This window comes from Gouania willdenowi, chromosome 24, assembly GCF_900634775.1.
Source record: "Gouania willdenowi chromosome 24, fGouWil2.1, whole genome shotgun sequence".
In the NCBI taxonomy this organism is placed as follows: Eukaryota; Metazoa; Chordata; class Actinopteri; order Blenniiformes; family Gobiesocidae; genus Gouania; species Gouania willdenowi.
Genome location: NC_041066.1, coordinates 661,931 through 674,602, shown reverse-complemented (window position 1 = coordinate 674,602; position 12,672 = coordinate 661,931). Strand labels below are relative to the sequence as shown.

Sequence of the window (12,672 nt, the reverse complement as noted above, 5' to 3'; positions counted from 1 at the left end):
TTGATAAAACATAGAACAACTAAATTGTTTCCCAAATTTCAATAAACAAATGTTTTGTCATTTTAATAGAAATATTAGACATGACCTAGAAAACTCATTTAAACACAAACCTTTTTCTTTTTACTAATCTTACCCTATTGCCCCAAAAGTTAAAGAAACACATTTTAAAATTATTTCTGGCTTATAACCTGTTAATGATTTTGTGCATAAAAGGTTCAATTTTGACACTGAACCCTGCACTCATCCTCCACAGAAACAATTGAACATTTATTTTTTAGTTATGTAAAGACTAATGTTTTTGAACTGACATTCACAGCTGACTGTCTCTAAAAATCAATGTACCACCTTTTCTTCTAAAGACATCATTTATTTCATGGACAATTTGGACTCACGTATCTCTGATGTTATAAATGTTATTTTAATAAATATTTTATTCATACTTGTAAATGCAAAGACTACTCCTGTGTGTAATGTGTTTATTATTTGGTTCACTACCTACTTCAAGTCTCTTAAATTAATCAAACAGACCAAAAAAACATCCAAAATGTATAAAGAAATTAAAATGTCCTTGTTCTTTTAAGATGCCATTGCCTTGTATGTGCCCTTTTCCTTTTGTCTATTAAGCATATATACATTTTCTTTCTTTCTTTATTGTTTATTTTTTGTTTACTTCTCCAGCAAGTGCCAGAGTGTATTATTGTACCCTGATTTAAAATGTATAAGTATTGTATATATTGTTTGTAAAAATAAAAATAAAAAAAATAAAAAAAGTGTTGCAAAAGTATGGGAGGCCGTTTAGGACAAAACTTCTTCCAGAGCATGTTTCTACTGCTCTATATTCCATTGGCAGCAGGCTTTAAAAAATGTCAACTTTAAACAGCAACATTTATTTTGAAGAATTTACAGCTATAGTTTTTAAACCAGTGAATAAAACCCATAACATCACTTTTTGTCTGATTCAGTCTGTGTTTCATTAACTGTAAATCCTAGGTTCCCAAAGTGGGGTACAGGTACCCCCAGGGGTACGCAAACTGTCATGGGGGGGTACATGAATAAAAATAAAAATTAGAAACAAGAATATAAATAGAGCAGCAGTCAGGAGCCTCCATGCATTGGCACAAATGACACATTAGCCGATGTCAGACGACCCTCTAGTGGTGACAGTGAACAATCTCAGCAAAAATGTTTTAATTATTATTAATATGTTATTCTCAACAGGATAGGTCAAATTCAGAGACAGATGTCACTGTAAGGCTACATTGTATGTGACATTACATCAGTGGTTCTCAACCTTTTTTGGGTTGTGACTCCATTTTATTATCATTTTTTTCTTTCTCCAATTAGCGTTTGATAATGTTTGTTGTTGCCAGGATTAGTGCTCAAAGTGACAAGATGCACCAGCTCAGATATCCTTATACCGTTTATGCTATTTTTATACTTATTTCATTCAAACTAGATTTTTATTTGAGAAAGTGAAAGTATAGAATACAGTCGTCTAAGATTGTTTTGTATATGGTGTTATAATTTGGAAAAAAGAATAATTTTTTTTTAAAAAAAACTCTTAAAAATGCATATTTAATCAGTATTTTTCTATTATTATAAATAATTAGACATTTTAGAGGACCCCATTTGAATTCCAGGCGACCCCACATGGGGTCATGACCCCATGGTTAAAAAACATAATGGAATGCAGTGTTTTTCAAGTGTGCAGTGGTGGGGGGTACATGGATTCAGGTTAAATGTCTGAAGGGGTACGGGACTGTGAACAGTTTGGGGAAACACTGTAAATGACAAACCATCATAGGAGTCTGTTGTTGACTAGGGGTGAGTATTGGGAAGGATGTTGCAATACGATACGATATTATCACGATATTCTACCCAGTTAATATCAAAATTAAACGTAGAGATGAAAAATCAAGTTGCTGTATATGTTCATCAGTAGATATTGATCAGTCAGAGGATGAATTGAGTCAAAACTATTTGCTTCAAAATCTCCTGTTTATTATTTATTATTAGTGTTTTTACACATTTTCACTGAAAAAAAGAAAATACAGTGTTACACACTGACATCATAACATAAAGTGCAACAAGTTTCTTTTCACTAAAACTACTGTGTAGAAGTCTCAAAGTAACCATGACAACATAATGACGGCATTGTAACAACTGTAAGTGAGAACATTAATGATAAATCACCCTGAGTTACTGATAATGCACAAAAATAAGAACAAATAATTTCTCCTATTGTATCAGTTTAAACACTGATCTGAACAGATTATATGAAAATAAAATGTCTGTGAATACATAAATATTGCAGGTATTACACACTGCCATCATAAAATCAAGTAACCATTGCAACAAATTGAAAGCATTGTAACCACTGAAATATTGCACAAATACACAAAAATATTAATTAAATAAATAAATAAATCTATTTAAAATCAGCACCCAAAAAAATCTCAATATACTGTGAAATCATTTTTTTTTCACACCCCTATTGTTGACCAGTAGTTTAACTAGATCCACTCAGCATGGAATAAATAAAAAACAGGGTTTTACATGTATTGTAATGGTAGAAAACAACCTGAACTGGAGTGGGTACAGAAAGAATGCACACAATTATCTCACTAACAATGTGATTTTATTACCAATAAAGCAAGCTGTGGTTTCTGTAGGGGGTCAATGAACTAATGTAACTAAAAGACTCACGACCCAACAGTATTCAGGTCAAATATCTGATGAAACGGTTCATATGAGTTCACTTTAACTTTATTCTATACAAAAATACAAAGACTGTTTTTCTTTCTTCAACGATTTACTTTAGGAACGCCACGTCTGGGATCTTTCCCGCCGTCTGAAACAGAAACAGTTGCTACTTTAGACATCAGCACATTTAAACCATGACGTGGATTGTTTAGAGTCGTGTCACCTTTAACTGAGTGAAGATATGTGCTGCTTTGTTCAAGTCCCACTCGTTATCCTGCAGACACCTGCAACACACAGACAGTGTTTACCAGTGAGCTGTGACATTCATCCCAGTCTGGTAGACGGCATTAGGAGAGGACACCTACTTCAGGGACCATTCCAGCTTCATGCCTGACTTCAGGGAGAAGGTGCTGAGCATCTCCTGCTGTGGGGCAGTGAGGGTGGGCACTGGGCTGGAGGAAGGGGTCGGGGCAGGCGCCACAAAAGCTCTGCTGATCTGCTCCGTTGTAGCCATTCTGATGAAGAGCTGGTCGTTGATGATGCACAAACTGTTCAAGTATGAACGAGGACCACAGGGTTCAAAGGTTAGAGACTTTCTATGGTGTTAATATTACAGTGTTATAGGGCCACACCAAACATATTGTTACCTACATATGTGTAGAACTGTACATATAGAACTGTAACATGGTTTATCAGTTTAGCATTAAACTATAATTGACAATTTTGATAGAATTTTCATGGCAATAACAATTAAATAGTCAATTATCTGAACTCAATTACAATATAATCATGATTATGACAGCAAGAGATCTTTTAAAAATACAATTATAATTATGGCATAATTGTAATTATCAAATAAGCAATTACAATTATAATTGACCCCAACCCTGATTATATTGTGCTACAATGCAAACAGATGTTGGTTTGATATATTTGTTAAAAGTTGTTTGTTATAATTATCATTATTATTATAATTATTGATATGAGAAATAAATATGGTAAATTGGAATATTTTGAGATTATATTATTTAATATTTATTACTGCACAAAAGTACTGAAAAGTGGTATCGTTGAGTACCGATACTGATTTACGAGTACCAAGTATCGGTTTAAATGTGAAAGGTGCCCATCCCTAGTAATCTCTACAATAACAATGGTTGTTGTGTAAAAGCATTATGGTTTATCATTTTCTTTTATGGACAAATAAAAATACATTAGGTAAATATAGGAATACACAGAAAACACACGTGGTGAAACAGTATTTACAGACATGAAATTGAACATGCAACCGTTTGTTCATTCCAGTCATACTAGTGGAGGCAAGCATTATCTGAAGCTACAGCTGCCAATCAGCACTTTGGTTTTAAGTGTGTAACCTACCCAGAATTCACTGCTGGAACTGTGATGAAAACTCTGGAGAAGGCCCTTGTAGATTCTTTAGATTTATCATCTACAACAACTGAAAAACCACAAAAAACCCAGGAAAGCGTTAGTGAGCAACAGATGAGTTGCAGTGGATCTTCTTAAAACCATGACGACTAAGATACTGACCTTCTTTGAAGACTCCGCCCACTGTGAATGACAGCAGCGTATTCTGTGAAAACAAAGCAGTTTGGCTGAGTGTGAACAACACAAATGATGTAACTCAGTGTGTGGCAGATCAGACGTGAACTCACTGTGTAGGCGTTTACGTCCACGGTGAAAGAGGTGATGTCATGCTGAGTTTTTGGCAGCTCGTTGAGGAGCGCCACCACATTCAGCCGTTTGTGCTTTAGCAGATGGAAACGCATCGCTAGGGCAGGTGAAAACAAGACAAACATCAGGTGGGCTCCATCATTACTAGGGTTGGGTATCAGTTACTACTCGCTACTTTTTCAACGCTTCTGGTGCTAAATCATTACTTTAAACTAACTTCAAAATCTCAAAATGCCCTTTTATTTCCAGAGCCAAATTTAACACATTTAACTAAACAAATAAACTATTATTAGATCAAATTCACATCAGGGTTTCCCACACATTCATTTATTTATGGAGGATAATGTCATGCACCTTCTTTTAGGCCATGTTTTGTGAATGTGCTACGGTTAAAAATGAGGCCATTGATCAATGATCTGAGCAGCGGCACCGACGTCATGTGTATCAAGTAATGTGTGACACCAAAATCTTTGTTCTTATTGGACCCGGTTACTAGCGTTTCCATGGGAACTGGTCCCACACTTGTTCCAGGTTAAGGTACCCAACCCTAATCATTACAAGTCATACGTTCACTTCAGGAGAACTTACTGGAGTCTTTGGTCCTCTTCAGGTTTCTACTGTCTTTGAAATATTCTCTCAGACCGCTCCTGAAAAACAAAGCCAGAACAAAAAAATCAGCACCACTCAAAGAAAACGTAGCCATTTAATCAAAGTTATACACCTGTGTGTGTGTGTGTGTGTGTGTGTGTGTGTGTGTCTCCTTACCTTGATGGATTCTGGACGTTGTACGGTGTTGTTAGTGATAATAATGCGTCATCATGGTAGGCCCCCAGCAGTGACTGTCTGTCTCCAGAGTCGTACACACTGTAGTACCTGTGAAACAAACAAAACACACTCTGCATATCAACACCAATCACTGATGTCATTTCCTACTTATTGTTAGAAACGCTGTGAAGCGACATAGAGAAAAGTGTTAGAAACTCACTGTTGCAAAAAGCGCTGAATGTAGACTTTAGCGTCATCAGAGCCAAAGCAGCTTCCCTGTGTGATCACATGGTCAACATTTAGCAGGAGAAATGAGACGTTCATTACAGAAAAGGCTTGAATCTAAAAATATAGTGGCTTCTATATTCTTGTACTTTGACAAGTGACGTTTTGAACACAACAGACACAGACAATTCAGCATCACACTGACTAACCTTGCAAGGTGGGAGAGTGGTGGGTGTTTCCACATCAAAGCCAATGTGTGGGGGGAGGTCATTTCCATCCTGATGAGGGACAATACACAGTTTAGTACAAGTTGGAAAACATCAGTTCATTTGGTGATTTTCTGGTGTTATTTGAAACACGACTGACACTGGCCATAACATTATCCTTAAAAACCACTGGACCAAAACACAAACTAAACTCAAGGTACCAGAACAAAGCCAATCTGTGACCTCTGAACTAATCTGGTTGGTCCAAGTGGATAAAAAAAACTCAAACTAAATGAACCAGTAATAATAAATATATAGTGACTGGTACATCATACTCAGGTCTGAAGCTGTGGAACTCATTATCCACAGAATTTAAAACCATATCTGAGTTTAAAATGTTCACTTCTAGGGTTTAGTCTTGGCTGAAAACAAACCAAAGTAAATAACACTGAGTCTGTGTGAATGTATGTGGGATCGTGTGTGTATGTGTGTGATTGTAAAAAGTTTTATACAAATGTTGTATTAATGTATTTTATTATTGTAAATTGTGTAAAAAGGCCCAATCAGGGACATGAGCTGTGAATTAGCATTAGCTAGAAGCTCTTTATGCATCACATCAGCTGTAAACCTTTATTGTAATTATGTTGATTGCATCGTCTCTGAAAAATAAATAAATAAATATTTGGGGGAAACAAAACTACTTAATTATTTGAAGATTTTACATCTTGTAAACAAGTACAATATACTGTACTTATAGCTGCTAGATATGATCTTTTTATTTTTTAAATCAGATAAAGACATACTGTAGACCTTAGATTAATATATGTTAGATCACTCTAAATATAAAAGGTTGAAATTGTTGCTTGGAAGTTGATTTCATTATTATCAGGATTTCTTGCGTTCTTCCCACAGACAAGGAAGACAGTGGTGGTTTGACTCCATTTATGTTCTGGTTTGTCCCCGTGACATCACATCACTACGTGAGGCAATCAATTTCAGCTGGATATATAGAACTTTCTGTGTAAGCCCCAAAATACACTTCTACCACTGTTTTGCCACAACGTTCAGTCTGTGAAAACACCAGAATTGTGTTGAGAAGTCTATTTGACAGAGTTTTTAGGGACAAATGAGAAATCATGATAAGAATTAAGAACACCTCTATCCTTCCATCTATGGGACTCCACATCCCACAATGCAATGCAAAAACTCAGAACAAACTTTCAAGCTGCAATTTCCTTTCTATTATTTTGTCGTGCAATTGATCTTTGAGTCATAGATCTATGGAGGCCTACACCATGTCTTTTATCTGATAGATAATTATTGTTCCCAGCAGCTTTAACACAACTGATAATTGACAAAATGACGTTAAACACTAAGGTCCTCTAGTATCAAAACTATGCTGGTAGAAATGAAGACTGAGTGACCATAAACTGCTGATGAATGAATGAGTGAGTAGACCTACCAACTTCAGAAGCTGGGGAAACTTCTGGCACACAGCACTGGTATGGAAACAAAATTGAAAAGCAGAGAAATTAGTATGAGAATTCATCTTCCTCATTGTTGAATATACGCTAACATACATGACCATGTCCCACGTTCACCTGAATGCCCACCCTGGAGTGTACTTACCAGCAGGTATACTCACCCTCTGCCCCATTTTGGTGATACACACAGATTTGACGTAGCAAAGCAACATATACACAAACACGGTCTACCAGTTTGAGCTGAAAACTGCCAAACAAACGGTTTTTTCTAAAGAGAGAAGTGATGCGCTACTGGGAGAGGTGGTTACCACCAGTCTGGTCTTAACTCCTCCCCACTCTGGTGAAGATGCAGGGCAACCAACGAGTCACTGTCACTCAAAAACAAAACAGAGTCTTGGTGAAAAAAACATCAAGTACATTTTAAGTGCATTGTTAGACCCTGTGATTTAACACAGCCATACACAAAGCACTTTTCTCAATTTGGACATTGTTGGGTTTTCCTTTGTTTACAAGTTCTCCATCAACTGAGGGAAAATTCATTCATTCATTAGGAACAAAAACACACAACAGCAGGTTTGACACACGTTGGTTGCATGCTGTGGGAAACTCAGATATAAGACGTTGGATTAGTAGAAACTGCCTTCGTTAAAGAAATCATCAAAACATCAATTTTGGATCAAGAAAACTGACCTGACGTATGAAGATGGGTCTTTGAAAAGGTCACAGAGAGGGTTTCTGACCAGCCACAGCTCCACCAGTTTCAGCCCCTTCAACTTGTCCAGCTCATGTTCGCTTTTCAGCTGAGGAACAAACAGGAAGCCGGTAGGCGTCAACACATGAACCTTCAACACTACTACACAAACATGATAATGAAAGCCTTGGAGCGGCCAGTCTCACGTCGTTGTGTGAAAGGTTCAGGGCCTTCAGATGAGGCACTTTGGTCACAAGCTCGCTGAGTTCATCCAGTCTCTGGATGCAGTTGTGACTGAGATTCAAGCTTGTCAACTGCAAAGAAAACATTGATTTCATTAGGTCTCGACTTCACTTTGATGATCTAACTTTTAAAGTATCCACAGTATATGAAGATACACAGATTGTTGCTGATTGTCGTACGACCGTTACCTGAGGAATGTTTTCTTCAATGATCTTAATGACGGCCTCCATGTTTGTTTTCCTGTTTAAAGCCACTTTAATATCCTGTGAGACCAAGTCTGTTTCAAAGTAAACATAAAAGTTTCAACATTCACGTCCACTTATGAAAGAATCCACAAGGTAATATTTCATCATGAACAACACAATTCAGAAGATTTAAAACATTTTAAGAAAAAATAAATAAATAAATAATAATAATAATACATTATGAAACCAACTGTAATCAATGAATAATAATTCTAACCACAAAAATGTAAACTGTATATAAAAGTATCACCTGGTGCTTCCAGCCTGTTAACCCAGTAACACATGCCATTTAGATTGTGTTTTAAAAAACAGTGATTGATAAATATTTCCACTATATAAAACAACACATCCCCAATAAAAGGTGTTTTCTTTGAGATGTCAAAGTAAGTGGCCAACATTGTGAATAATTTAATGCCAAAAGAGGTGGTGTGGTTACCTGGGTCTGTGTGAATACTGGTCAGATCCAAAGCTTGCTGTGAGCCATCAAAACGTTTTGACATGCATTGCTAGAAAAGAGAAGAAAAAACATCTTTAAAACAGTTCAAAAACATTCTTTTAAATCAGGGATGCTCATAGTTAACTATTTAACCATTAACAGACAACAACTTTGACCAATTAATGCTAACATACTACTTTCTGCAAGTCCTAAAAAACAAGATGTACTATTGTATGTACTATTTTGTATGGATGTTAACATTTGGCTATGGTATTATTATTTAAAATAACTAAAAATGTCCAGTAAATTCCTATACATAATTCCCATGAAAAGTTTCTATTTTAGAATATTCCCAATCTTAAATTCCTTTGAACATTTACTGGAAATCTTCCACCTCTTTGCAACCCTAATTGTGTCACACATAATTTAACACATTTAACTAAACAAATAAACTATTAGTAGATCAAATTCACATCAGGGTGAAATTCACTCCCAGGTATTTGAACTCCTCCACAATGTCCACACTGACCCCCTGGATGATTTGTTATCACTGACCTTCAGATGCTCCAATTCTTCAACCTTCAGATTAGGGAAGAGGAAGTTGGGGGGATCACTGCGCTTGATGTGTACCGCCACCTTGAGGAACATCAGTCAAGAAAAAAAACATCACAAACTAATGAGTGAAAACAGTAATGTAGAGCCTGTGAGAACATTTAGCAAACAATTCACTAAATGCAAAGAATACATTTATCAGTAAACATTGTTCACTGTGAGATGCACTGGACAAACACTGAGACCCAGTTGGTGGTTTTGACTGTAGTTTTCTAAGAAATCCTTGGTCATTTTTAAGTATTCAGAAACATTTGTAATTGGTGTTTTCAAACTGAAGATCCTGAAGCTCAGTTTTCAAGCCATTTGCATGAAAAAAGTAATAAAAAAACAATTCTCATAAAGGCAGGTGTACGTGAGCTCAAGGCTGATAACAGATAACACAAAGTTCTCATAGAAGTGAGTTTGTGTTTCCAGTTGTCACCACAAACGTACCTTATAGCCATCACAGTCTCTGACCTTGCGAGAACACTTGCGCAGGGCACTGGCAGTAGTGAAATCATCAACGTAGAAATGAACGTTATTGTGGTCGTCATGATACTAGTAAATAGAAAAAATGCAATTAAAACATAGCATTTAGGTGATTGTTAGAGATATAAAAAGTATTAGTGATTATCACAAGTAAATAAAATAAAGGAAAAAGTGTTCAAACTCACTGTAATAATCAACGTATACAAAGGATGATAAATACAATGATAAAGCAAAGGCATTACCTCCATACATCTCAAGTGATAAACAACATCTTTTTTATCTCAATCACTTATTAGTAAATGATAAAATCCTGCCAACACTCACCTGAATAGGAGTGTAAGGGATGGAGCAGATGTCCTGTAGAGCTGGCACTAACCACTTCTTGTCATACTTTTTGCCGTGAGGAATCTGTTGACAAGGCAAACAAATGGGGATCCTGTTAGACCAATCACAAAGCAGATTAACCAGATGTGAGTGTGAGTGTGAGCTTACACACCGTGATTTTAAACCAGCCTGTTCGGCTTCTAGTTCCTCCTCTGAAAGCTCCTCTCCCTCCTCCTCTGCCACCTCCACCTTTGCCTTGTCGCCAATCTCTGTCCATACGACCGTCTCCTTTGCAAAATTCTCTCCCATAAGGATTGCTGAACAAGACAAAATAATACTAATGATGATGATTTCTGTACAAGAGCAAAAGGCAAGTGACCAAACAGTTCTAAGGATTGTGGGTTTTCATGGAAGTCTTTTCTGGTTGTAATGAGCCTTCTGTCATCTGCTGCTATCTGGTCTCTGAAGAATACTGCACAGTTATATCTAATTCTAATCCAATTTGAATTAGGTTTATTTAAACTAAGTTGGTCAAAACGTAATCATTAAACCTGATCAGATTCAGTAAACCATTGATGCCTGAGAGGAAATATAGTGACATTAATGCTGTTCTCATACATATTTATATGACCTCTAAATAATTAAAAAGGAGCACTCAGAATAATCCATGTCACTACAACTTATATCTACCTTTTATTGTATCTTATTTTATTTTTGACATACATTTTTGTTTATTATGAGTTTTTTTATTTACCAGTATTTATTTTGTTTCCTCACATCAGTTAAAAACTAATATTTTCTTTAGGAAATGATAAAAATTTCTAAAAAAAACTAAATTTCAAAAATGTATTTCATTTACAATGTATGAATTGAATGTTGTTTCAGGAATACCATGCCATTCTTAGAAAGACAACATTTAATGAAAGTCAACACTTACTATCTTGGCTGAGAACTGCTGTCCTGAGAGCTGTCACTCATGGTAACATCTCGATCAATGACAAGCCTGGACAAGAGTCCAGGTCCTCCAAATCCACCATGGTGGTTCCCCCGCTGTCGGTCTCTGCGGAACGACGACCCCTTGTAGGGGCCTCGGTGTTTGCGAAAGTGTAGGGGTGCAATTCTGTGATTGTCCTCTGTAAAAGAAAATCCACATCATTAACCTATAATTTTAGTGAGTTTAGTACACATGCATAGCCATAAATGCAATGTTACTAATAATGACAAAATTAATTCTTTCAGTTTGTGGTCTTGGTTTTTTTTCATTTTTGGTTTTGGCCAAGAATTGTCCTATAGCACTGTGCATCTCTATGCTTTGTCTTGGATTGTACAATGTGCAGTAAAATGTATTTTTGTACCAGCATTCAGTTGCCATAAAAAATACTAAAATTATAAATTTACAGTATAATTATATAATGAAATATTTTAATAAATGAATTGAATAAGCAAATTTAGTCAGTGAAATTAAATGAATCCGTGTGGTTAAATGTTGGTATATGTAGGGCTTAACTAACAACCAAAGATAAAGCAAATGTGTAATGTACATAAACAGGTATTTTAATGTGAACCTTTTGACATTTGGAGACCAGGTGTAGTGGACATCAGGTCTGGTTCTGTTCACTCTGACAGTGTTTTTGGGGTTTTGTTTATAGATCGGGCCCTATTGTCCCCACAAAAATAAAATGAGTTTAAACCCCACAAACTAGAACAACCGTTACCCTGTGCTTTGTCTCAGAGCTCAGTGCACAAACCAAGCTATCCGCCTTTATAACTAATGCTGAGATATTACAGAACCTAAAAGGATCCATAGATTGCAGGTACAGTGTAGTTTGGCACATGGTTTACATGTATTTAGACAATATACCAGCTGTGTACAGTGACTCCATGACACTATTCCCAGCTCTGCTGACCTCCCTCCTCATTTTGAAGTCAAATTCCTCTAAATGAAATCAGCAGATGTTTAATATTAAAGCTGAGCTCCACAGAAGTCTCTTACCGTTGAAATACGCCATGTTCCTGTGACCGTGTTGTTTTTAAAAAAACAAAAAGTCGGTTGAACAGTCCGTGGAAAAACAAGTTCTTAATTCGAACACAAAGTATAAAATCCAAGAGAAAGACTAACACACACACTGCCTCAATGTATGTGATAGAAAAACACACAGATGGCTGCAATATACAGCTGAAACGTTAGCATGTAACGACTTCTGCTATAACGATGAGAGCGATGGACTACTTCCTGTTTACATAAGTCAACTGTCAGTGCCCAATCCTAACAACGCATGCGCAAATACACGTCACTTCCTGATATGCTTGGACGTGATATTTGAATGTAAACAGACCATACGATGTTTTTTTTTAAATTTAAATAGTACACAATTAAATATGTGACTGTTTTTTGTTATATATATATATATATAAAATAGAAAAATTAAAATATATAAATATTTTTACAGTTCACATGTAAATATACGAATGTTTTGTGTTTTTAAATGTTAATTTTTTAAAAAAAAGACAAATAGGAACAAAAACAGATTAAACACAATACACAACATTGATAATCAAAAACCAAACATCAAAT

The 12,672-nt window shown here is 35.9% G+C and overlaps 1 protein-coding gene across 1 annotated transcript; it reads right to left on the bottom strand.

Moving 5' to 3' along the window:
- Window positions 1-2,621: 2,621 nt before the first annotated feature.
- LOC114457701 (nuclear RNA export factor 1-like) lies at window positions 2,622-12,349 on the bottom strand. The gene is made up of 21 exons (XM_028439725.1): window positions 12,091-12,349; window positions 11,035-11,230; window positions 10,270-10,414; window positions 10,098-10,181; window positions 9,738-9,842; window positions 9,249-9,329; window positions 8,694-8,763; window positions 8,201-8,289; window positions 7,976-8,083; window positions 7,769-7,878; window positions 7,057-7,093; window positions 5,598-5,666; window positions 5,384-5,439; window positions 5,164-5,271; window positions 4,987-5,045; window positions 4,380-4,495; window positions 4,255-4,297; window positions 4,084-4,162; window positions 3,069-3,251; window positions 2,927-2,987; window positions 2,622-2,851 (listed from the first exon to the last, which is right to left on the bottom strand). Exons 1-21 carry the CDS (start codon window positions 12,104-12,106, stop codon window positions 2,813-2,815), a joined length of 1,854 nt encoding a protein of 617 aa, XP_028295526.1. The 5' UTR covers window positions 12,107-12,349; the 3' UTR covers window positions 2,622-2,812.
- Between the last annotated feature and the right edge of the window lie 323 nt (window positions 12,350-12,672).

Excerpts from the sequence above, each read along its gene's own strand:
- LOC114457701 (XM_028439725.1), bottom strand. Across the intron at positions 4,163-4,254 it reads GGGCGGAGTCTTCAAAGAAG|TTGTTGTAGATGATAAATCT; the intron begins GTCAGTATCTTA and ends GTGGTTTTTCAG. Across the intron at positions 2,852-2,926 it reads ATATCTTCACTCAGTTAAAG|ACGGCGGGAAAGATCCCAGA; the intron begins GTGACACGACTC and ends TTTCTGTTTCAG.